Source organism: Centropristis striata, chromosome 4, assembly GCF_030273125.1.
Source record: "Centropristis striata isolate RG_2023a ecotype Rhode Island chromosome 4, C.striata_1.0, whole genome shotgun sequence".
Lineage (NCBI taxonomy): Eukaryota > Metazoa > Chordata > Actinopteri > Perciformes > Serranidae > Centropristis > Centropristis striata.
Genome location: NC_081520.1, coordinates 15,008,675 through 15,035,500, shown reverse-complemented (window position 1 = coordinate 15,035,500; position 26,826 = coordinate 15,008,675). Strand labels below are relative to the sequence as shown.

Here is a 26,826-nt window from a genome sequence, read left to right as displayed (position 1 = left end):
ATATACCATCATTTGTCATTTACAAATTATGTAGTTAGCTAAACATTGATAAATGATGTATTTACCATTCTCAATGGCCTATATACGGTTTATAATTGATGATTAAACATTAATAAACTATCTGTTTATCATTTATAAATGATGATTATTGTAAAGTGTTACCTCTTTACCTCATGCTTTGCCAGTCTGCGTATGAACTCCACTGAGATGATCTGGAAAACATTCAGCGTACATAATCATTTTCTCATCAAACTTTCCTCAAGTCATATATTTTCAGTCAGGTTTTGCCAGCAAAAAAAAAAAAAAAAAAGCCTGCCCTGGGATTTTTATGATCTGTAGCTCCAACAGAAGATTTTACAACTCTTTCAGGACAATTTTAGCTGCCTAACTTTTCTGCAAACTGCTGTGATGTTGCAGAGTTTTCCTCATCTGCACCTTATACATAGTTATTACCTCCTCCAGAGAGTTTATGTATTTGTATGTATATCCATCAATCCCTTTGCATTTGCTTGCCTGTCTGTCTCTTTGCATGTGGGAGTACTCTGCATTTATAGAAACAGAAGCCAAATAATCAAACATTATCTGCCTTTTAGTAATTGACAGTTAACTTGGAACATTATTAAGTCTATTAGCCAAATTCTTCTCTCTACTCTGTGCCTTCTTGTTCAACAAGCACTTGTTTTTTTACAGGGCAGACACAATGTCCTATTTCAAAAAATGCCAGTAAAATGAACAGAAAACCACAAGTGAACAGTGAGAGCTGTTCTTTTCTATTTGTGTGGGAGCATTCCTCCACAGCCCTATCATTAATGTCCTTCCCCCGCTGATTTATTTCATTTACCTCCCCTGTTTAAGCGGGAACAAGCTGAGGATAAGTGAATGATAACTGGTTTCATCCCTGATAACAAAACACGATTGCAGTAGAACAAAAATAACGTATTAGCCTTGACACACAATGTAATTTGAAAGTGGGAAAGCTGGACTTGGACTCCTCTGTAGGCAGGAAGATCCGAGACATGTACATTTAATCACAAAGGTCAGAGTGCTGAGTTAACTGGTGTGAGGCACCCGGGGCAGTTCAGTGTCTTTGACAAGGGCAGTTTGAAAAGTTAGAGAATGTTCTGCTGCGTTATAACACTTCTGCTCATGCTGAAACATATGCATCTGTCCTTCTTGTGTCCTGCTGTTCTGCTCTGGAGATATCTCCAACATATTTTATTAATCCACATTAGAAAACAGTCTCCTCTGCTTGTTTTTTTTGCCTCCTCACAAAAGCAATAATCCCTTTCAGTAGATGTTAGCTACTGCTGTCTCAGCAGACGTCCAACCATAAATCTATGACTAATTACTTTAGTTTATCCAGACACACCAACTACCGTCTAATTAGCCAAACAATGAATGGTAGTGTCTTGGGTTTCCATGTGGGCTTTTGAGTTACATTCGCTCACTGCATCAAACTGAAGATGTGGGTATTCAACCAAAGTATTTTCTATTTTTCAGTGTATTTATGAAAACAAAGGCCTGCGCCCATATGCTGGTGTTAATTATAGAACAATTAGGAGCCGCCTGATCTATCCCTCAAAATTAAGTGCCCTTCTTTACACATCTACAGCAAAAGGAGCTGCAGACTAAACTAAAGTACACCCAGTGCGGGGAATATTTTTTTAAAACTAAATTGTTTTAAAACTCGTTCCACTGACAGCACGACACCGTCCTGCAGCTGCATCTGATTTATTCATGCAGCCAATTCCCATTCAAGCACCTTTGTTCTTCAGCAACATACAGACTAAAATGTCATCTTTTTTGTATTTCAAAAAACAAAACATATGCACTGTGACCTGGGAGTTGGCACTATAGCTGCACTACTTCTAAAAACAACAAACAATGTTTTCTGGTCACTCTTTCCAAAGCAGAAATATTTTTAAAATGCCAACTTTTTTTGTGTCCGGTTAATAATAAAGCAAGGTAAAAAAATAAATAAAAACCAGCATGCCAGTAAAAGTTGCTTTTTTTAAATGAAGAATTTATTTATTTTTGACAGCATACCCCTGTCCTAATAAAAGCGTTTTCTGCTGCACCATGACATCACTTATCAACACCGAGAGCTATTACTGATTTTCTTTTCCGTTGCTTTACCGGTGACAAATATCAGCAGTGTTGTATTACAGTGTCTTGGAAAGATGAATATAGTATTTTTCTTGTTTGCAAGTGCAGCAGAGTAGTCATATCGAGGTTAGCAGTGAAAGCTGAGGAGTGTGCATTAGAATTATAATCTCGATTCTGCTCCACTGCGTGCACATGTACTGGTCTGACGTTTCTTGCCAATAAACAATGAATTTGCACACGCAGAACAACAGTGTATAAAAACTCCACATAAGCCAGGAGGAATCATAGAAATCTGAGTCATCCAATGAAAGGGTTTCTGTGTATGTGTGTGTGTGTGTGTGTGTGTGTCTTTGTCTTCCTGTTTCAGATCTAAATGATGTTCAGTATGTCACATAATGGCAGTTTTCAAGCTCTTCCAAAAAGATCTGTCAAATAGGAAGTGACTATGAAAACCTGAGGTTAAATATTATTTTTTCCCTGACAGCAATAGTCATTGTGTTTTCATGCTTTGCCTGCAGTGTGGTGGTGTGTGTCAGTGAGTGTCTGCCTGTGGAAGAGGGCTGTTGGAGAGAGAGGGTTGTGGAGGGGGTGTTCAGCAATTTTATCAGTCCTACATTTAAAGAGAATTTGGCTGGGTAAAAAAAAAAACTAAAGAAAACAAATCTCTCTGTGAAATGTGCTAAAAATTTCCCTGCAACTTTAAAGCATTTGGACTGGCAGTCTTATTTGTATGGGTAAATGAAATGAGAGGCCAGCCGTGTCACAATCCAAATGCACAACGTGGAAATACATTCCCCAAGGCTGATCTACATAATAGTATTCGTAATGGGCCCAAAGGTTCTGTAACCAAAATAATTCTGTCAGACTGTCTCCAGGCTTTGTATTTCAAACTGAAACACACACACACACATACACACAGCAGCAGGATTCAAAGGAGGACAAAGAAAACAAAAGTCTGCTATATTTCTGTGGTCCTTAAGAAAGACATCATTTCAACTGAATCAGATTACTATTGTCTGGGTGAAAGTATGAAACAATACCGATCACAGATCATTTATTCAAACACTACCTCTAATATTTACAGATGTCTTAAACATTTAAAACCACAAGTTTCTCCAAAAGTACACTTATGTCTATTTTATTCTTTCAATGGATTAAATTCTATTTTGAGTTAGTACAACCCAAATGTCTTTGGGTGGTTGCACTACAGGCCATAAAGTTCACAAAAGTGGCTCTCAGGTTGGCAAGGCAGTTGTTACACAGCTGTCTGACACGGGATAGATATTGTGTCTAAGTAGTGCTGAAAGCAATAAGAACATGCCTGTGGCAAAGAGCACTTTGGGGGCTGCCACACAGCAGGAGGTCTGGGACCACCTTATTCCTTTTGTCTTGGGTGTAGAAATGTATTTTACATATTGTTGATGCATTCTATTTCTATTTGCATTTTGGACAGCATCACAGTTTCTTTTGGGTTCATTTTCCTTGCACTGTTGTACTTTCACTTGGTGTTGCATTTTTGTTGTTTTGTAATTTTGCACAAAATCACAATATACAGTACCAGCCAAAAGTTTGGACACACCTAAACCTAACCCTAACCCTATCCCTAACCCTGTACAATATACTGTTTTATTCATTTTTTTTATCACACATTTTACATTATTTATATTTATTTATTTATTTATTTTATTGATGAGGTTTTATCACACGAGGGAGACTCTAATATATACCCAAGAAATAGCTTGTGCCTGTATATGTGGCAAATCATTTTTTCTGTTTTGCCATCCCTTTCTCCAAAAACCTAGCCCTAACCCTAAACCTTCTCATTCAAATGTTTTTGCTTGATTTTATTATATTTTCTACATTGTAGACTAATAAAGACATCAAAACTATGATGGAACCCATAAGGAATTATGTAGTAAACAAATACTTGTTAACAAATCCAGAATATGTTTTAGATTTTAGATTCTGCAAAGTATCCACCTTTTGCTTTGATGGTCTCAAATTCATTAAGAAGGCAATAAATATTAAATAATATAATAATATAAATAATATTAAAAACCATCCAGGTGAACACCTCATGAAGCTGACTGAGAGTAATAACAGAAGTGTGCAAAGCTGACATCAAAGCAAAAGGTGGCTACTTCCAAGAATCTAAAATATAAAACATATTCTAGTTTGTTTAACACTTTTTTCCCCCTAATACATAATTCAGTAGATGTTCTTTCATAGCGTTGATGTCTTCAGTATTAATCTATAATATTGAAAATAATAGAAATAAAGAAAACCATTGAATGAGAAAGTGAGTCCAAACTTTTGACTGGTACTATAAATAAGTGAAATGATAGAAAATAGCAAAGTGGAAGTTTTTCTGCCTTCCAGCAAAAAAAGAGGCCATATGTCGTTACTAAATACTTAATAGTGAGACACATACGCTAAGAGTAAAATGCAAAAGTCTTTACTTAAAGCAGGGTTCAGTGCACAGGTGATCTGTCCAAGGCAGGCAAACATATCGAAAATACACTGGGCAAAAGGCATCAAGGCCTGAGTAAAACTAGGAAACCCTAAAACCCTGAATAACACAAAGAAAATGGCTGGAATACTTATTAAAAACAATGAAAACCAACCAGCAACAGGCACAGAGAGCGCACAAACTGAATACACCAGGACCAGTGATTAGACAAGGCTGTAATTACTACTACAAAATAAAACAGGAAACACTAAAGATACGCCAAAAGCTTGTTTAGCTTGGTATTTTTTAAATGTTTTAAGTCATGTTGTTTTTCTGTTATGATTGTCATAGCTATGCACCTTATGCAGTGGCACTTTCAATTTCGTTGTATAGTAAACTATATAATGATAATAAAAGACCATTTGATTTGATTTGGTTGAACCTAGAAAACAAAAGCCTCATGATAACAGAACATGAAGACAATGACAGATACAAATATTACCAACTTAAAGACATAATACCAGATGTAGTCCTTGTAGGACTTACAGTCATGGCAAAAAATATTAGACCACCCTTGTTTTCGTCAATTTCTTGTCCTTTTTTAATGCCTGGCACAATTAAAGGTACATTTGTTTGGATAAATATATAATAATAATAATAATAATAATGATAATACATTTTATTTATAGAGCTCTTTTCAGGGTACACAAAGACGCTTTACAGTTAAAACAGTTAAAATGCAGTTAAAGATTAAACAAACAACCAGCTGGCTGGCTGAGCAAGGACTTGTCTTAACATTATCACCAATCAATATAATTTTGGGTTTGCAAGAAGAACAAAATATGTTGTTAAACACCATTGTGCTTCTGGGGATTTTTTTTATTTTCAAAAAAGAAAAATATATGAAATTGGAACCATTCATTATGTTCCTAAAACATCATTATTTATTGACCAAGTTTATGATGAAAAATAAAAGAAAGCCGCAATCAGATGGTTGGCAAAAAATAGCAATTATAAAAGATTGGGATAAAGATCAATCATTTTTCTTTATTTTAATTTTAATGTTTTAGACATAAGTTTCTATTGCTACCATATATTTTCCTATTTTTCTGTTCTGGCTGTCATGGAGTTAATAGTTTAAATATGGAAATGGTTGAATTATACATTCAAGATATGTATGCCTTTTTATGTTTGTTCTTCTTTTTTTTAATGATTATCCTTAGTACCCTTGTTTACTTGTATGTCTTGTATGTAAATGTGTTTCAAAATATATATAAAAAAACAAACAAACAATTAAAATGAACAACAATGGTCACACATTAAACTTTGATATTGGTTCAAATTTGTCAACTTCCTATGCATTTTGTTTTTGTCTGTTTAGCATCTTCCAGTCTGTCCTTACATCACATGCATGGCTCCTGTTTCTCGACAAAAACTTGGCTATCGGTCAGATTTTTCATTTTAATTTAAATAACAAAGTATAAAGCTGCCAGGTGCCTAAAATACAAACAAAAGACACAGCTGTCTATGGAAATATACCTTTTTTTTTAAAAAACCTTTTATACACACAAAAACAGCAGAAAAAAATAATAAATAATAAAACCAACAGTCTATTTGCATGTTAATTAAAAACAGTAATAGTTTTCATTGTAGAAAGAGAATTCACAATTTAAAAATGGTCTAGAAACATAAATGTCACACTGTGCAAGCTCCTATGATTGCACTTTCAACTTTCTCAGCTTGTCTACATATGATATATAAATAAAGTTATTACTGTAAATAAAACGTGTATTTTCAATAAATAGATGGACTCCAGAGGGTTAAAAGAAGTAACCAGTGGAGTTTCTGGAGGACAGGGGTTATGTCCAGAGCCGGCCCGTGGCATAGGCCGTATAGGCAAAAGGTAAGGGCGCCATCCATTGCTGGGCGCCACAAATTGGAAAGAAAAAAAGTGTAACTTTCACTATTTTTTATAATTAGTTGGTACTATTATTTCTTAATACAAGAAATAATCTCAAATTATCTCAATTACTTTAAATCCAAAGCAAAGCCTATTTAATAGAAATAATATAATATGTTTGTAATGTTATACAATCTTATTTATATTGTATTTTTAATTTGTTTTATGCAACTTGTTGACACTGGGTTTTTTGTGTTTAGTTAGATCTTATACTTTATGTAGGCTATTTATGAATGTAGGCTACTGTATGTAAAAAATATTGTATTTCATTTATACATTTTTTATTTTTCTGTATTCATTTATTTATTTATCTTTTTTTTTTATCTTGTTAATTATTCGGATTGTGAATTTGCTTTCTTTAAGTAAAAAAAAAGGTCAAAGACAAAGCTATTCGGTTTCTTGTGAGTATATAGGCCTGGTTATGTGGTCACGGTAGGGGGTGCGGGTGAGGAGGCGAGCGGCAGAGTTCTGGATGTACTCGAGTTTGTTGAGTAATTTGGAGGGAATGCCATACAATATGCTGTTACAGTAGTCTAGTCTGGAGGTGGTAAAGGCGTGGATCAGTGTTTCTGCAGTGGGGAAGGAGAGTGATGGACGGAGACAAGCAATGTTCTTCAGGTGGAAAAAGAAATTTCTGGAAAATATAATGGTAACAACAAAAATAGCTCATACGAGATTAATTTAAGACCTGATATGTAGCCATTTTCCATGGTTTTCTTGATAATGATTTTGGTTATTATGAAGAAAACCATGGGAAATGACTAGATAACAGCTCTTAAAATTAAACTCTTATCAGCTATTTTTGTTGTTATCATTATATGTGTCCAAACAAATGCACCTTTGTATCAGGCATTAAAATGAACAAGAAGTTGAAGAAAAAGTGTGGTCTAATATTTTTTTCCATGACTGTATATACCGGCTGTAACACCTGACAAAAGAAGGAATGTCTTGAATTTTAGCCATAAAGACCTGTAACATGACAGATATAGGCAATTTGAGACCTCAACCTTAGTTAGGGTTTAATTTAGTGTTTTTGTGTGCACTTCACTGACAAATTTCAAATTTCCAAACCTTCAGTGTAAAGTTGCAGTTGATTCAAACTCGCAAAAATAGATCCCAGACATTTGTGACAAATTGTCAGATCAACTGTAGCTTTAAATCAACACATGACGCTCATTCTAACTAACTAAACAGCTTCTGCACAGTATATGGAGAGGACTCAAATTCTTCAGACAGAGGAGGGGTTTGAACATCCTTTAACCTTTTGACCTAAAGGAAGCTGACTAATTTAAATAAAACACAACCTTTTCTGCTGCTTTATATATTTTTAATATGGTCTGCTGTTAAATACTTTGCAGCATGCAGCTCAAGCCTATTAAATATACATATGCCTTGTTTCATCCCTGACATCAGAGAATCTCCACAGAGGACAAACCTTACCTTTCTGCCTCCTCTTTGCCTCCGTCTTTGATTAACGTCTTCTCTTCATCACACTCCTTACATGACTGAGTGAGGTGTTTCTGCAGGTTTCAAAGCAAGAAATTGTGTTTCTTAAATTTGATTAAACACAAGCACAAAAGGTGTGTCTAAAAACAAGATGAAAACACTAAATCTGAGGGAAATGATCTTGCTGCATGGACAGATAATTTCACTTGACAAGATTTTTTAAATTAAGGTGATTAAATCTAGAAATTAGCATGTTGAACACTTATAAGAAATTAACTCTTAAAACAAGATAAATTAAAGCTGCAAGCAGCGACGAACTGGTCCGAGCAGAGTGACCTGACAATTATTTGTTTCTTACCAAGATATAAAAAACTTTAGATTTAGAAGTGTTAGATAATTTTACGGAGCCCCCCAGGGAACACGGGAAAAAAAAAAAGATGGGTGAAAAAAAAAAAAAGATGGGTGAAAAAAAAAAATGATGGGTGAAAAAAAAAAAAGGACGGACTTTTGCGAGATCCCGAGATACTTTTGCGAGATCCCGAGATACTTTTGCGAGATCCTGAGATACTTTTGCGAGATCCCGAGATACTGACGAAAAGAAGAGGAGCAATGGAGGAGGACTTGGAGAGTTTTCTGACTTCAAGATCGGTCCCAAAAGAGGACATAACTCACATGAAGAGAGACAAGGTGAGCATAGTAATAGGCTAATATCTCGCATAAGATCTCGCAAAAGTATCTCGGGATCTTGCAAAAGTATCTCAGGATCTCGCAAAAGTCCGTCCTTTTTTTTTTTCACCCATCATTTTTTTTTTCACCCATCTTTTTTTTTTTTTTCACCCATCTTTTTTTTTTTTCCCCGTGTCCCCTGGGGGGCTCCGTATAATTTATCTTGTTTTAAGAGTTAATTTCTTATTTTAAGCATTCAATGTTTATTTCTACATTTAATGCATGTTTATTTCTACATTTAACAATCTTAATCTAAGAAATCTTGTCAAGTGAAATTATCTGTCCATGCAGCAAGATCATTTCCCTCAAATTTAGTGTTTTTATCTGGTTTTAGACACACCTTTTTTGCAGTGAGCCAGTGTGCAATCATCACTTGCATTATGTAGCTTTATTGTTTTCTAGTCAATGACAAGAAAAGTTCATACTACTGCAAAATATGTACTACATGGTAGAATTAATTAATCCATGTAAAAAAAAACGTTTTAATATTTATTTCCTGATACATTTTATTATGAAAATACATAGAATGAATATATAGCAATGATTTCAGGAGAATACATGTATGGTTTTTTGTATTATAAAAGAAAATTAAATACTCAATATATATGAGTCAGTACAACATACAATGATGCAATGTTGTGGAACTTACTGGGTTTCATCAAGGTTTTATAAAATTCCCTCAGATTTAGTTTTTTTTATCTTGTTTTTAGACACACCAGTGTGCTGCCGTGCTAAACATAGAAGACGGCCCCTGACTGATCATCACTGGTGCTCATGTCATAAGCAGAAATCAATAACACCTACTTTTTCATGGACATAAAGTGCTACATGATAAGCTGTCCTAAGACATTAAGCATTAACTAACCTTTCAGTCAACCCAAACACTTCCAGACACTTGGTTTGAACGTGTACTGATCTTTTGCTATGAACAGATTTGACCTTAGGCATAATTAGCCTAATAAAAGCATTAGATATGCTGTCAATATGATTTGCATAATGTGCAAAGGCAGTTTCATTCCTGAATGCAAGCGGTGTCCGAGTGACTTAAAAATGCTGCAGTGACATTTCTCTGGGTCCTTTGTTCACACCTGTCAGGGGAAATGTGATGGGAGACGGCAGCTGCAGCTGCGGCTTCCGCCTCCAGTAAGTCCATCAGGACCACCAAGACCCTGCTGGAGTCCGGTACACATCAACCACACACACACACACACACACACACACACACACACACACACACACACACACACACACACACACACACACACACACACACACACACACACACACATCCTTTTACTTCTATCTTTGTGAGGGCCCTCATTGGAATAGTGAATTCCCTTGCAAGGTTATAATAGTTTTGGATATTTCATTAGTTTTAGTTTTACTTTTGTTGTGAATTTTTGTTTTCAAATTCAGTTAGTTTTAATTCGTTTTTAGAGTGAGTTTGCTAGCTTTCGTTTAGTTTTTACTAGTTTTAGTGTTAGTTTTAGTTTTTTTGTAATGGGGTATTTTTTGGGTGGGAGATTAAAAGAGGTCACAGTAAATTTAGCCTTTAATTCCTTTTCCTTATCCATCTTCATTATGTATGAAAAAGTTGACAAAGACGACACTAAAATGTCTGAAATCTCAAAAAAGCCTTTAAAGAAGTGAGGACCGGTCGAAATATCCTCACTTTGCAAAAATGCCCTCACTCTGATGGTTAAAAACGTGTTCTGGTCCTCACTATGTAGGAAGTACAAGAACACACACACACACACACACACACACACACACAGTATGTATTTCTGGAAAAAAGCAAGACAAGAATTTCACCTTGTGCTGAAAGGATTAATTTCTTACAGCGTCAATTCAAACATAATCCAAGGAGATCAGAGTGAGAATAGAAAGTGAATTGTCATATTTCTCACTTGCACAAGCTGAGGCAACCGAGGAGAAAACTATGAAAACACACAATTGAGTTACATTAATTCATATCGCACAAAAATTGTCTTTTCTGCAAAAAGGCTTTTCAAAGACATGCAAATCAATTTTTTTTAACAATAGGTATTTTTGTAATACTTCATAAAAGAGGAGGAAAACAACTCAGATTGTGACCCTCTCGTAGTTACATTCTGCTGTTGCAGTAAGTCTTACTTTCCAGTAAGAAACTACAGACTCCAGATTTGTATTAGAGTCCAGCTTTGATGTGGCTCCACTTCACAGATTATTGATTACCTTTGTGATGTTTATCTCAGTGAAATGACAAAAAAACAAACACTGAAAGCCATGTAATGCCTCACTCGCACACTGGTACAGAGGTCAAAGCTGTCAGGCCATGTTGCTGTACAAAGGGGGAGTACAGACTCTCTCTCTCTCTCAGGGCTCTTAAGTCCCATTTTTGAAAAATAATGCCTCTCATATTACAAGCATGCAGCATTGTACTGCTTAAGGTGCTAGTGCTGCACATTTTCCATTTTCCCTGTGCAGGTCAGTTGTATGAGAGGCAACGTTGGCCTTTGTGTGACCCACAGAAATATGACACTTTGGAAACCATCGCCTCAGTTTCATTTCCAAAGCTTGCACTTTACTGAGTGCCCTGTGTTGCTGCTGTGTTTTGTCATCATGGTGAGCATCCAAATGAGAACTAAACCTTGAGGAAAATTCTGCCTCATTTCTCTATGGCCAGTTGGTTTACCATTCCTTGCCCCATTAGCTTTTATGATTGGTCCACCATTTGCATAACTGGTAGAAAGGGAAATGTGGACCTGAATGATTAAAGACGGAATCGGAGGCTGGCCCTATCCATTCAGGCATATGGTGTTATCAGGCTACACAGCAGATGTGGACCATCATACCAACCAGTTATTTTTATGGCTGTTGGGAAAACTTGAACAAGTGTAGCCAGCCTGGGATGCTTAGAATTCTTGGAAACTGAAAAACAGCGTGTCAACAACTGCTGATTTTCAGGAAAATGAATGCAGCTGAGTGTCATGTGATGACAGTACCTGAGACAGACAGACAAGCAGAGGAAAACCAAAGACAACAGGTGATGCATTGTAGTGGTTATTTTCAGACTATGAACAGGTTTCATTGAGAAATGAAAAGGATGGCTGGGCCTCAGCAGGAATCAACCTTTGCTGATTTCAACAGCAAATGCCTATGCCAGTGTTTATCCAGCACTCAGTGTTCAAATTATCAGTGAGGGGAAACAGATGGAGTGTGAAAGCAAAGTGACGATATCTCTTCACATCAGACTCGGCACAGGTAATGGGAAATAGTTCATGCAAGGTTTCTAGAGAAAAGTTTCGGCTTCCATCCCCGTCATAGCTGTGAAATCATGCTAAAACTGAGATTTTCTTCTCTCCTCTCGCAGTAAATATCTGCAAGGGGTTAGTCAAATTTGCATGTAGTGGTAGGTGTTAAATGAATATGGGATCAAATTCAGAAGTTCGGCAGCATGCAGCAGAAATGGTATAGCTGTCAAACTCTGACTGAACTCTGAAACCGATTCCTGCAGACGCGGCTGTCGGAGAAATAAAGAAAGACAAGACAAATGAGCACAAGAGCAACACGAAAACAACAAGAGTTGAAATGATTTTTCTTTAATTTTGTCTGATTTATGTGACATGAATATCTTCTGTGTAGCCATTTTAAAGCAGGAACTGGTCTGTTTTGTGTGTTACATAAATTGCATTAGGGTAAAAAGATCATTTGTTATTTGTAGCAATCTTGATGTGCTGCTTTAATCGATTAAAAGTGCAATTAGAAAGACTTTCACTACCTCACAGCACAAATGACAACAGCAAATTTGTGAGGTTTTAAAAAGGTCATTCATCAATACGAGTGATTCAGCCATTGCTTCCTACACTGTCTGGAACATACTGTTTTCCTCACCCTCATTTCAGTGACGCATACTATCAGCATTACAGACAGGACAGTTTGTTCTCAATGCAAAAAAGATGAATATTGCAATATTATACTTTTAATTTGGTATTTGTCCATCACTTAAATGTATTATTTAGGTAACTTGTTTTTGTCTTGTATCATCTGGAAGTTATGAGTTATGTGAATGACTGTCGAAGCTCCATTGCTGCCAAAATAGATAAAAAGTTACACCAAATGCCTGCACTTATTAGATTTTTTCTAATCATCAGTTAAAATACAGTTCCCTGTTTGATCATCAGAGTGCACTGTGGCAACTTCCACTTTGCAACCGAGGCTGAGGTGAAGTTATTGTTATTATGATACTACCAAAAGACTAAAATCCTTCAGGCTAAAGTACATTTTGCCTCTCTGCAGCAGAATTCATTCTGCACAGGCTCTCTGCTCACAGGACTTTCTGTTCCCTGTAAAGAAATCCTCTTTATAGGAGGCATGTGGGGCTAGAGGCTCAGGCTGTCTCAAGGAAGCAGAGAGCCACCTTTTTGAAATTTACTCTGCAAAAAGACGTGTAGTCAAACGAACTAAAGCAAATATTAGGGCGAGATCGTTTCCTATGACGCATGTCTGTCACGCAGAGAGATCAGCGGTAAATTCCTTCACATTAATGCAAAGTGGGGAAGAACAAATGAGAATACTGTCTGCTTAGGTAAAACAGGCCATCACGTTTTCTTCTAGGCACGGAGCTCAGCTCTGCCTGCAGTGAGTGTAAATGTTCCAGGCTCCCTTGCCGCCACCACATACTGGCAGCTAACTCCCGAGCCACCCCGCCTGCTAACAGGATTAGCCCCTGAGCTCCACTTGTTTCAACAAAGTTATCAAGTTCAAAAACACACAGTCTCCTGGTGGCTTTTGAAACATCAAAGGATTGGTCCTCAACTTTGACAGGTTAATTAATAGTCAAGTTTTGCACAGCATCCCTGGAGGCTTCCTTGCCTTCTGACAGTGAAATACATTTACTGTAGAGATGTTTTTATTAATAGTCTGCATTTTATGTGCTGGTGATACAGCCACATGTTCACTCCAAGTGAGAATTTAATAGATTTGGGGTCTTAACAGGTGGTAATGCATGTTTAACTAAATAATAGCACATGGTGCAATATTACATTATCATATTGCATTAAATTAGCCTCATTAAAGTCTATGAAATGTGTTGTAGGAGGAGAATTAATGTATGTATAATATAGTAGAGATGCAGATGAGCAGGAAAAAGTGTGTCATTTTTCAGCGGTGTAATATAGATATTAAAATCTACACAATCAACTGTAAAGTAAAGTGACTATAAGACTATCTGATAATATATCTCATGTCTCAGGTTGAAATAAAGCTTTAAAAATATGTTTCTGTAATATAGAGAATATACAGTATATATAACAAAACACCAAAAATAAACACAAAATATTCCCTTTATTTTTTTCTACCTTAAGACTACACAGGGTCACTGATGTAGCTCTAAGAGGTATCTACATTTGCAATTTATTTACAGCTTACTTGGATGTCTTCATATTTACATGGTCAAAGAGAAGCGCTAAAAACACAGTGTTGAGAACAAACCAAAACTCAAAATGAGTCCAAAACTTTAGAAAAAGATACAGTCTTATGACGCAACAGTTCTCAGTGCAATATTCCACAATGCAAATATCCTTCATTCATATAATGTTGAACATACATATATTTTTTGGAAACAAAACTTCACTGAATCAACCAGCAGCAGAAAAAAATAAAAATAACTGTGTACTGTTTGCTTTAACATTTGTACAGATTGAGACACTCAATCATGCTCCCACCAGCCCTACACACACAAACAAGTTCATATTTTGATGGAAAAATGATAATAAAGTCAAGAGTGTGCAATGGCTTGGTATAGTTCAAAGAGTGCCAGAAGTCAAATCAATGTCATAATTTCCAAAATAGTCTTGATTCCTCTTGAGTTTTCACATAATGACATTTTCAAATGAGCAGACTTGTCCTTTGCAGCCTCCACTGAGGAGGACATGGACATATGGGAGCTAGAATGTGTCCATGTGGGTTATTTCCAAGGTTGGCGTGTATAGACGACCTTTAGTCTGTAAACGGGAACTAGTACACCTGCAGGTCTAATGCATTTCAGCCAGCCATGGGACCAAGTGGAGCCCTATTCCGGAGAATGAAAGCACTTTCGATGCTGACCTGCGGGCAGCCCTTAGGGCAAAGGCAATTTGTATCTTTCATCTCACCCACAACACAATGCAAAGCCTATCTATCTCAGCAGCCAATATGTTAATGTAGTATGTATCACTGATGAAATCAGGTTCTTCAACCATCTTTGAAGTCTCACTTTTAAAAAATATTTTCATCCTAAGCTTTATCTGATTGGACATTGTGGTGAGGAATACTGACTTAAGCTCATTGATAAACAAACACTGCCTTTCATATGCATTTGAGATCATTAAAATGTAGTCGGTCTAATGAAAAACACAGTAACTGATTTAACTAAACCACCTTTCATAGTTTATTCCATGTGTTGAAACACCCTTAAGTATTGTTCAAGTACAACAATTAACAATAAAAGGGACAATAGTTCACATTTTTTTAAATTCACATTTGTTATACTGTTAATTCATATAGCTATTTATAAAACAAAACTAAAATGTAATTCAAAACCATTCCTGTAAAATACCTTTTGTTGTTTAATACAGACATTAATTCCACAGTATTTTCTTACAGGGTTGGCTTTTCACTATTTTCATAATCGAGTTGTTTGACCACAGTCAAATAAAAATGGAGCAGAGAACAAATTTTCCTTTTTTTCCTTGGAAAAAAATTCCAGTTAAGAAATAAAATACACACAAAATAAAAAAAGGAGTGACGTCATATCCCTTTGTTGGCTTTACCATATAATTTAAGCTTGATTAAGCAGGTTTGCTAATTTTGTAGTTCATAAAGAAGGCCGTCAACATGCACAGTCAGGGTGCACTGAAGCCTTCCAAGCTAAGACCACAGATGAGTATCAATCCTCCTCAAAGACTCCTCCTCAAAATTACAAGACATCACACAAATGAAGGTGCTTTGACAAGTTCAGCTGGGGTTTTGATGAAGGGCTCTACCGCCAACAGAAATCTCTCTCATTATTTATGGATGACTAGGGCTATGAGGGTTTCAAGTATAAAAAAGAAGTGATTAAAAGAGAAGGAATCTCCTTGGCTGAGGCGCAGAAAAGGCAGAATGGAGCAAGCTTGTGAATAACAATCTGCAAGTCTGGCAGCAGAGTGAGCCAGTGAACATAATGCATTACCAATACTCCTCTTGGATTTCTTTGAACAGAATCACCAACAGGGACGAGGAAATGGAGTCACAAAAATAAGTCACAGACATCGCAAATTTTCATCCTCTAGCAGCCGCACTTGGAGGGCAAAGACTGTTAAAGAATCTTCAAAAGGAGAAGGGCACTCTTCTATTAATACAGTGCAACTGATTGCAACCATGTTTTTTCTCTTTTCTTTTCTTTTTTTTAAAGTTTTTTTTTTTTACAGTATATTAAAAACCAAGTTGAGCACAGTCAAAGAAAAAAAAAGTGGTCATGTACACAACTGTCTTTGGCAAGAAGTCCCATGTCCTACATCTGAGTCTGTCACTCCAGAGCCTCGTGTTCATGTCACCTTCGGCCCATTTCGCTCTGTCTCATGAAATGAATGTTGTTGACACTGTCTGCCAGCTCAGGGTACTGGTCGACTGAAACCACGTAGTATCCGTCGTAGCCCTGCACCTTCCCTGAGCCCAGGAGCTGCTGCTTCTCTCCCTCAGTCCAGGTTCGCGAGCCCTCCTCTCCGTCTCTCAGTCTCTGGCGCTCCCGGGCCCAAGCCTGGGCGACAGATCTCTGCCGGGCCAGCTCCAGCACGCGAGCTTTCTCCTCGTCCACGCTGCTGCCGTAACGTGTATTCAAACACAGAGCGCCATATTGTAGCTGGATGTCAGTAATGCGCCTAGTCCTGCCGTTGAGAACGGTGTTCACCTGAGACACCGTCACGTTGACGCCGGTCTCCAGCGTGCGGCGGCCCACCGTCATGCCGATGAGGGACAGGTCTCCCTCCACGGAGCCCACTTTGACAAAGTAGTGGGTGTCCATTCCAGCGATGGTAAAGTGAAGGTCTTGAAGGTAGAAGGCGTCATTCAGCACTGCAGCCATGCGGCGGCCATCCTCATTGGCTAAGCTGATGATGTCAGTGCTGATGCGACCATCTCGGATAGCGAATTTCACCCCTTTGCCGAAGATGGAGCCCCCAGAGGCAAAGATCTTCTTGTCCTCTGTCTGAGGACATCCGGCACTTTTGGCTCTGTAGATCTGGCCGAAACGCTCCAGCTTCACAAAGGCCTTCAGCTGCCTCTGAACTTCACACTGAACGCCCAGCAAAGACTGCAAAACAAAGACAATGCTGTTTAGTCACACAGCCCTGCAGCATCTACGCAGACAGTAAAATATCTTTTCTGTTTGTTCTCTGAGCAAGAAATGGAGTGACACACTATCGCTCAGCTGCTCAGTTGAAGACCTTCCTCAGACCATGGGTCTCAAACTCTTTTTAAAAAAAAAATATTTTGTGTCTTTTTTGGTAGTTCTGTGTCTTTTTTTGTAATTTGTGTTTTTTTTAGTAACTTAGTGTCTTTTTGGTAATTTTGTCTCTTTTTTAAATAATTTTGTGTCTTTTTTTAGTAATTTTGTGTATTTTTTAGTAATTTTGTGTATTTTTTGTGTCTTTTTAATAATTTTGTGTCTTTTTTGGTAATTTGTGTCTTTTTTTAGTAACTTAGTGTCATTTTGGTAATTCTGTCTTTTTAAAATAATTTTGTGTATTTTAGTAATTTTTTGTATTTTTTGGGTCATTTTGTGTCTTTTTAATAATTTTGTGTCTTTTTTGGTAATTTGTGTCTTTTTTAAAATAATTTTGTGTATTTTAGTAATTTTTTGTATTTTTTGGGTCATTTTGTGTTTTTTTTTTAAATAATTTTGTGTCTTTTTTTGTAATTTTGTGTCTTTTTTTGGTCGTTTTGATACTGCCTCCAGCGGCCTCCAGGTAATTTGAGTTTGACACCCCTGCTCTAGACATTTATTGAAACTTCTGATTACCTCACACCTTGGCTTGTTACCTTTATCCTAAACTGCATGGGGACTGAGCAGCACAGTCAGGTTTTAAACGCTCCAATTTAGAAAATCTGACATTCATACTTCTTCATTAACACTTCAAACATTGCAAATGTAAATTACACATGGGATTTTTCATGTTAACGCATATGACTGAATAAGGATGATTCATCACGTTCTGTAAAGATGTTGTATTATTGGGATGGAAAAAAGATACAATGTGAAACCTACAGGAAAAAATAAATAAATAGTCCAGTACTAAAAAATGTATTTCCTTATGAACTAATTCATTAAAGATTTATAAAACATGATTTTGTGGTGGAAGTCCTTGGTTTAGAATTAAAACATCAAAGGTGTCATTAAATGAATTCAACAACAAATTGAAAGCTGTAAAAATAAAAACATACAGGTCCTATAGAAAATATTCCATTGATCGCACATTTGTAATTTGATTAAACATCTTTAGAGCATTCTGTGTATATAAATAATGATGTAATTTTTTCACATCCATTATGCTTTGAAGCTGTGAATGCACCAAACACAGTCAAGGTAGGGGCAGAGGTGTTTGTCAGCAAGCACAAATCTCTCTGATCATTTGTGACAGGCATGATATTTTGAAAAAGGGTGAAATTACTGTCTTCTGACAGCCATGCTGTGCCAAATATGAAACAGGAATCGGCTGTAACTAGTGTATATGTCATTCCTTTAGGGATCAAACTTTGTATAGATACCACATTCCCTTGGGCCAAAATTAATACTTTGTCTTAATGCTACTTGACAAGAGATACTCCTCAGGAAGAAAGAGAGACGTTAAAATGAGGGGAGTGATATGGAATGGAAGCCCGCCAACATGCACTGACACAGTTGCCTCAATGTGTCTGAGCAGCAACAAAAAGGCTCTCAAACACTGTGCCTTCTCGCCATCGCCCGAGATAAGAGGCTGTGAGCATCCCGGAGAGTCAACCAGTCACATCCAAAGTCCTCCTGACAGTTTCTAATTCTGTCTCTCTGTTAGAGGGCGGCTACAGGCCGGGGGGCTGGGCGGGGCTGAGGAGCACGGAGCTGGCAGTGACCGGCATATCTGCCCAGTCTTTGATGTGACACTGCATCAGAGCCTGTATGAAGAGGAAACATATGATTGGGAGTGGAGGGTGGGGCAGCTGTGCCATTGGGCCCCTCGGGAGAGATGGCCTGGGGGGACACTTCACACCATGCCACTCCGTGTTTGTTTACCATGCCAACAGCGTGACCCGGTCAGTTGTCACAGCGGCGGAGGGGAGAAAGGGGCCAATGTCCTCCACTTTAGTGAAACAGCCTCCTGGGACACTCCCAGAGAGGCATCATTCACATAGTATGGGGTGCAATCAGCCTCCAGCACAAGCCAGAATGGGAGATCAAGCCTTGTGTAGCACAAAGCTCATCTGTTCGGCCCCTCACAGCATTTTTCAATTTGTGTGTGGATTCAGCAGCATGTCAAAAAAGGGGCTTAAATGAAAAGAGATAGAAAGGCATGCTCAGCTTTACGGACATGTATATGTATCTGTGTGTGTGTGTGTGTGTGTGTGTGTGTGTGTGTATATATATAGATATATGTATGTATTTATTTATTTTTCATTTATTTATTTAGTGGTTATAAATGCCCCCCACCCCCCACCCCTTTATTTTTTTTTCTTTATCTCTCTCTCTCTTTCTCTCCCTGGTAATTTATTTATTTATTTATTTTTATCATCATTACTGCTATCATTATTGTTTATTATTATTTTTCTTGTATGTGCCTTCTTGTTCTATGTTGTTCACTGTTTGTAAATTAACAAAATGTGCAATAAACATATGTTTAAAAAAAAGAAAAATAAAGGTATGCTTAGCTTTACGGACATGTATACGTATCTCTGTGTGTGTGTATATAGATATATGTATGTATTTATTTATTTTTCATTTATTTATTTTGTGGTTATAAATGCCCCTCCCCCTTTTATCTATTTATTTATTTATTTTGTATCTCTCTCTCTCTCTTTCTTTCATTAGTTATTATTAAAACATTTTTTTATCATCATTATTGCTATCATTATTGTTTATTATTATTTTTCTTGTATGTGCCTTACTGTTCTATGTTGTTCACCGTTTGTAAATTAACAAAATGTGCAATAAACATATGTTTAAAAAAAGAGAAAAAAAGAAAGGCATGCTCGTGTATAAAATAAAATAAACTGCCAAGTGTTCAGGATATATCATGTTCAGTTTTAAAGCTATATTCATGCTTCAAAGAACCCTACATTTAATTAGGCTGCTCCGGCCATCTGCAGTGAGGATCAACGTGGCATTTACCAGCTCAGAGCAGCATTTTTCAAGCAGGAATTCTAGATAAGGATATCACTCCTCGGCTCGTACGCAGGATAAAGACTAATTATCTCAATCTTTCCGTACATAGAATTTACAGTTTATACTCCAGTGTTGTGTTGAAGGGAGAGCTCCCTCACAAACATGAGTAAAACCTTCAAATCTAGGCTACCCTTTCTATTTAAAGCCTCAGTTACATGATTTTTTGAAGTTATTACCATCTATCATGGGTATTCTTGAATATATGGTTGAAAGGCTGGTATAGTAGATGAAAAATAGCTTTCAATGTTATTATTACTCAAATGGACCTACTTCTATTCAGTGCTTCTAAGTGAAGCAAACATAAGGCTACTTTAAATTTAGCATTAAAGAATTACTTCTTTCAGGAGTGCTTCCAAGAAACGGATGGTAGAAAACTGCGAGCAATCTGTTATCTTGGCTCGCTGTGGTGCAGTTAGCCTCTCTGAAATGATGGTTAAGGACTTGTATTTTAAAAGGCAGACTGTGACCTCTCATACAGAGAGACATTTCAATTAAACAATTAAATCTATTAAGTCATTTTGAAAAATTGCTAAAATTGCCTGTTGGCAAATTATTTCCTGCCATTTGAAAATGTTGAGGTCTGAGGTGACGATTGATTTAGTCAGAATTGCAATTGTATGTCTGAAAAAAAAGAATGTTGCATTTATTCTTTTTAATCTTCAACACTATTCATATCTGCTCTCCAATATTTGAAAAGGAAACCGCTTGGGTGTCTTTGGATTCAATTAGATATTTCCTCGGTTGCAGCTCCTTTGTAGATTGGTACCTTGGGTGAGTTCAAAGATTTTCAGCGAAGCGTCAGGCACGAGCATGTCAACATTACTGGGATTCTTACTATTATGGTTTTACACATCATATATGACCTGTAAAATAACAATGAGGATTCATGCGGTTTAATTTCACGTGTTATTGACCACAGTGTGCTGGAATACTTGAAGTAACACTGAAATTCCTTTAAAGTATATATTCACAGAAGGGCTGTGCAATATGAAGATATATACTATCAAAACAATAAAAATGTATTTTCTATATATTTTTCTTTATCATTTCTATTGCAAAACAAAACAAAAAACAGTGGCCAGTCTGCATTACAGTAATATTTCTGCATTTTATAATGAAAAAATATGTTTTTTTGCTAACATAGAGTATGGAGTATGCTACACAAAAATAGGGTTTACCATATGGTTATTTCATGTAGATTATTTATAAATTGAAAAATAATGCAGGTTATATTGACAGTATAACTGAATATATTAACAGTATGTCCCAGGATGGTAAAGAATAAAATAGTTGAGGATTGGAAATGAAAAGCATTAGGTACATGTGTGCATTTTATTTTTGTATTCTAAATGCTTTACATTCTTAAGTATTTAAATTCAAAAGTTAAAATAGTTAAAGTAGATAGTATTACAGTGACATCACAGCTTTCTCTGTTTATCATGCTGGGTTGGTGTGCATGCTTATTATGGCTGGTTGATCAAATCAGAGATCACAACAAATATAACAAATAGCCACTGTGTTAAGGTAGCAGCCAGAGTGTCAGTCAACATGAGTCTGGCCTCCTGATGGGTGACTTTCACTCGTCTAGCTGTAACCAAACCCAAGACAACAGTGGCCTCTTCAATAATTCAGGTGAGTTGGAGGCAACTTAAAAGGGCTGATAAACGCAGGAATCAGAGCATGTCTACTACTTCTCAGACCTTGGCTAACGGTGTAAGACTGAGATGAAATCAATGGCCAGTGGTGGAGGGAATGGAGAGTGAATTTCCCTAATGGCAGGACAATTACAAGAGCTGTTTAGCCTGACCCCATTCCCCAAGATGAGGACTAGGGCCAGGGACCTGGCTCACTGGGCTGTGTTTTGGCCTGATAGCTGGCAGCTCCTCTGGGAGTGTGGCTACGCAGAGCATGTCTATTTGCTAATGATGTTAGGAAGGAGGGGAGCGGGGTTGAAGGAGGTGATCTGTGGTAAGGTGAGAGGTTGGATAGGTGAGAGTGAGTGGTTTACCTTGGTGCTATCCCACTCCTGTGTCTTGATCTGGGTGCGGACTAGCTCATAGGAAGGCTCCATGGCCTCTGTGTTGGGTTTGCGATAGCCAGGGATGACGTTGTACAGTTGGAAGCCGAAGGTCACCAACCAGCTGTTCACATCTGCAGAAAAGGGATCAAAACATTGAAACGATGATTTACATATAGTGTCATCTCCATCGACACAATCATTCCCGTCTCCAGAGAAACCATAAAACACACTAGGAATTGATTTGTTCAATTTTAACAGTTGGCGTTCTGCGGTCAAGTGGCTGTCTCCTTGAAATACTCATCACTCGGTCTGAGCACTTGATTTGTTTGTGAAAGTGGACAAGCTATAATAAACACTCGAGATGGTGGCAATGATTCATGTCCACTCCTGCAGGTGCCACACTAATGACACACAGCTGGGTCCCAGAAAAGCCAAGTGACATCTGAGAGTGTCTGCTGTGCTGATAATTATATACTATAATTTCATGTCATTTCAAAGCAGCCCACACTTCGAAACAAGATATTTTGAAGACTCAGCGGGTTCTTCTGCAATAATTTTTTTCTAATGAGATGCTGAAAAAGAGAATAGTGACGTGTCTGGGATTCAAATCCATGCAATCATGATAATGTGGCACGTCTAATAGCAGCCACCAGCGCTGCGGTTATAGGTGCTGCTGCCATCCCCTGTGATAAGTTGTCATTAATTCTGAATATCACAGGGAAGGCTACAGACATGACTGGGAGCAAAGCCTGTTAAATCTGAGCCATTTGTTTTTTTCGTCCTCTCAATGTGTTTGTTATGGACAGCAGAATCATTGCTGTGACACTTGGGGGGCAAGTTTGTCACAGATTGGCACTGCCACATTGTGGCACCTGACAAAGCTTTTTTAAATAAGAATTTGTTTGAGGACAATGAAAGGACCCTGATAATTTAGTGAAAGGAATGGAAATGTCAGCCCCATCAATCACAATTGAGGCAGACCCACTACAGTATATCTAACAGTCTGCTTAGCATTCAAATGCCAGTCAGCCCCTAATGGTGGACTGTGAAGCTGAACGCCTTTCTGTTTGGCAGGTGGCTAAATGGCTTTGTCGAACAGAAAGAAGTAGAAGTCTAGACTCCACCTGGACAAAGAGTGAATATTTTAACGTAAATGAATACAGGATAAAAGGCATAAAATGAACAATTTTAAAGCCAACATACACATTATCGAGTAAATATAACGCAGAGTGAACATAGAGAATTAAATCTCCCATTTGTAAATGAGAGCTGGCTGAAGCCGATTGGTTTAACCACAAAGTATTCGCAGAGTATCCTTAACAATGTTGTTTTCTTTCCAGCCAAAGAGGTTGATACAACCAGCCCTGGCTAAGGTTTCTATGGATCCATTGTGTTCTCCGTCTCCACTGGGGTGCTTTCACTGCCATTTACCTCCTCCCTACCACAAAGCAACACAAAACGATGTGATATTTCTGGGAAGGGACCTGAGTGTTCAACAACAGAGGGGGCTTTGCCATACAGCGTGGTTCCCTTTGAGCACTCTCAAAACGATAGCCACTGGTCACACGCACAAGCACATACTACGTGCGCGTGCGCACACACACATACACGCGCGCCAGAGCAGGAAAAACAACCTCAGTGTCCCTGTGAGGAAGCTCTTAAAAGCCTCTCTAGAACACTGCTTTCCAATTTAATTTTGGCTGGCTCTGTTCTTCCATTTGTGGCTTGTTGTTTAGAGTAAAAACACAAAATTTGACAAAAAAAAACTGAAATGAGTATTGTTTTTTGAACTGCAAACAATAGCAGTTTCACACAGGAATGAGGATATGAGGATAAGGGGCCCTCACACGTCATTTTAGCACCATAAAAAAGTTCTATGCATCACTGATTCATTGAGTAAGACTGACTTAACATCTTATCTGCTATTTACACTCTGTTACTTACCTGTAAACAATTCATATAATTATTTTGATCATTTTGAGGATGATCCCTACTAACTTTCATTTACAGTGAGAGGAATACTTCATAGACATTCTTGCTTTTCAGTAACAAATACACACTGCCAGTGCCTATTATGCTTGAAATGTGTCCTTGACAAGTTTTCATCTTGCTTCTTTGCACAAAATGGCAGCTATGGTTTTAGAAGTTTATATGTTTTGATATTTTCAAAAGTCTGGGCTACCACGGTAGACGGTTAGGGGGATTTTTTAAAATCGATTTTTCTTTAAAAATATAAAACCCTCTCGTCTCTTTAATACAAAGGTCTGTTAGGTAAACTTACCAGTCATGTAGCACTTTATCTCCTCATTGTTGCTGAGAGGGTTGTTATTCTTGAACATGTACAAGTTGAATGGCACAATGTGGTTGCTGTTAAGACGTTTCCAGACCTCGTGGTTAGGCGTGGTCCAGCGGCCAGCAAGGACATCATAGTCCCGTTTGCCCATGTGGACCAGTCTGCTGAGAGGCTCATAGAGGCCTCCTTGGTAGCCGATAATCATCTGGAAGCTGGGGTTGGTGTCAAGGTAAACCTCTCCAAACGCTGTGTGGAGGACCTGCTTTATCATGAGGCCTGAGCCACTGAAAACAGCCAGAGGGGTTCCTATATTATCACAGGCCACATAAAACTCATCCCCGCTGCTTAGCTCCATGGCGAACAAGTGTCCCTGTAAATCATAGTAGAGTGAAGTGATCTCGGAGCTGGAGTGATTGTACATGTGGGTGACCCGAGTGGGGCTGGATAAGTCAGCGTAGAAGAACTGCAGGTGGTGGCCCATGCTGCTTCTGCTGGACACCCTCCTGCCCAGGCCGTCGTATCGGTATTTGATGTTCCAGCCGCTCACTTTGTTGTACACTTTAACCAAAAGTCCCGCTGAGTTGTAATCAAAGTAGTCGTTCCCTCGCTGCTTGAGGAAACCGTCCTCATCCATTCTGTACTGGACGTCTCCTAAGCGAGTGATGCGGTCTCTGATATCATAGCGTAGTGGCGTGAGGCGTGCGCTGTTCCCAGGGCTGAGGAGGTGCAAGTTGCCATTGAGGTCGTAGCTGTACCTCCACAGAGGCTTGTCGTTGATGGACACCACCTGGAGCTGACCGTCGGCGTCGTACTCGTATATGTAGCGAGTGGTGTTGGCGTACGGTCCAACCTTCAGCTCCTTGGCCGTCACTCGGCCCATGTTGTCATATATCACCATCATCCAGTACATGAGCGAGCGGAAGATCTCATATTGGACCTCCTTCACCCGGCCATAAGCATCAAAGTGTTTGGTGTGGGTCATCACTGCTGTGGTGATAATTTGATTGATGTCATAATAGATGACTCCAAATTTGCCAAACTGCTCCGTTTTGCCGGAAACGTCATCATATCGATACAAGTCTATCGGCAGTGGCGTTTCATTGATGACAGCCTGCATGCTAGTGACACGGAAACTATTGTCGTAGACGTAGTCAAATCTGGCGTTGACCATGCCCTCTTCACTGAATCGGAAAATCTGTCTGTCGATCAGCGGCCCGATCTGACGGTAGCGAATGGTGCAGGTGAAGCCCTCGCTCTGCAGGTTGACTGTCTTCAGCATGCCCGCCACCTCGTCATAGGAGAAACCGATGCGCGTGGTGTCGTAGAGGATCTCCAGCATCTTGGACAGCTTGCCGTATTTGTAGATGACCCTGCGGCCTGTGCCCAGGTAGGTGGTCTGCAGCAACTGGCCCTCCTCACTGTAGTCCTGGAGCACTGAAGCGTTGCCTTCAGGAGGCCGGTAGGTGTTTCTGTAGTAGCCAATGGAGCGGGAGGTCTCCAGGGTCTGCCGTGCCACGTTGGGCATGGTCACTGAGGATAGTCGGTCATTTTTGTCAAATTCAAAGATATACTGCCTCTGGCTGTAGAGCAGCAGTACCATGGACTGTAAAGAGAGGAAGGAACAGTCAAGAGAGTTCTTAGTGTTATTTATATGCAGTGAAAAAGTGCTAACACTTTACAATAACCAAAAAGTGATGTTTATAGATGGTTTATAAACCAATTATCAACCATTTACAATGTGCTATACATATTTAATTTTTAAATGTTTTCAACAAATTTCTCAAAGGTATATGAATCATTTCAAAATCATTAACATACCTAATATGGTGTTAAAATTTTTATGATGATCGCAACTAAAACTATTAATAAACTATTATTATAATTTAATTGTTTGTTAATGGTAAAGTAACTATAAATTACTACTATTTTCCATGTATAAATTATTTAGTTAGTTAAACATTAATAAACTATGTATTTACCATTCTAAATGGCCTATATACAGTTTATAAATGATGATTAAACATTAATAAACTATCTGTTTACCATTTATAAATGATGGTTGTTGGAAAGTGTTGCCGAAAAGGTCATTATATTAAACAGATTTTGTATATTTGTCCTTGGGATGAACACACAGATGTAATTTGAAAATTAAATTACTTCATGTCCAGCACCAGTTATCACAATATATAAACATTTAAGAATATATAATAAAATGATATGAAACAAAAGCGTTACTTTAAATCTATTCCTTTCGTTAGCAGCACACTGTGTAGGTTGGGAATGTACAAGACCCGGGGCCAGTGCACCACAAAAGGACAAGCAAAATGTCAAAAGCAATAACACATTATGCATGCAAGTCTGTTTCAGACCAAATCTAATTCCCATCTTGAAGTGGGATGCTGTTGATATTCCT

At 38.0% G+C, this 26,826-nt stretch overlaps 1 protein-coding gene across 2 annotated transcripts in view; it reads right to left on the bottom strand.

Annotated features, from left to right (window-relative positions):
* Positions 1-13,993: 13,993 nt before the first annotated feature.
* The window catches only part of tenm4 (teneurin transmembrane protein 4), a 169,531-nt gene continuing 156,698 nt past the window's right edge, over positions 13,994-26,826 (bottom strand). For both annotated transcript variants that reach the window (XM_059331878.1, XM_059331879.1), the window contains 3 exons: positions 24,402-26,016; positions 22,109-22,251; positions 13,994-16,998 (listed from right to left, as the gene is read on the bottom strand). In XM_059331878.1, coding sequence (XP_059187861.1) covers positions 16,240-16,998; positions 22,109-22,251; positions 24,402-26,016 — 2,517 coding nt within the window. In that variant the 3' untranslated portion in view covers positions 13,994-16,239. The remainder of the gene's footprint in view (positions 16,999-22,108; positions 22,252-24,401; positions 26,017-26,826) is intronic.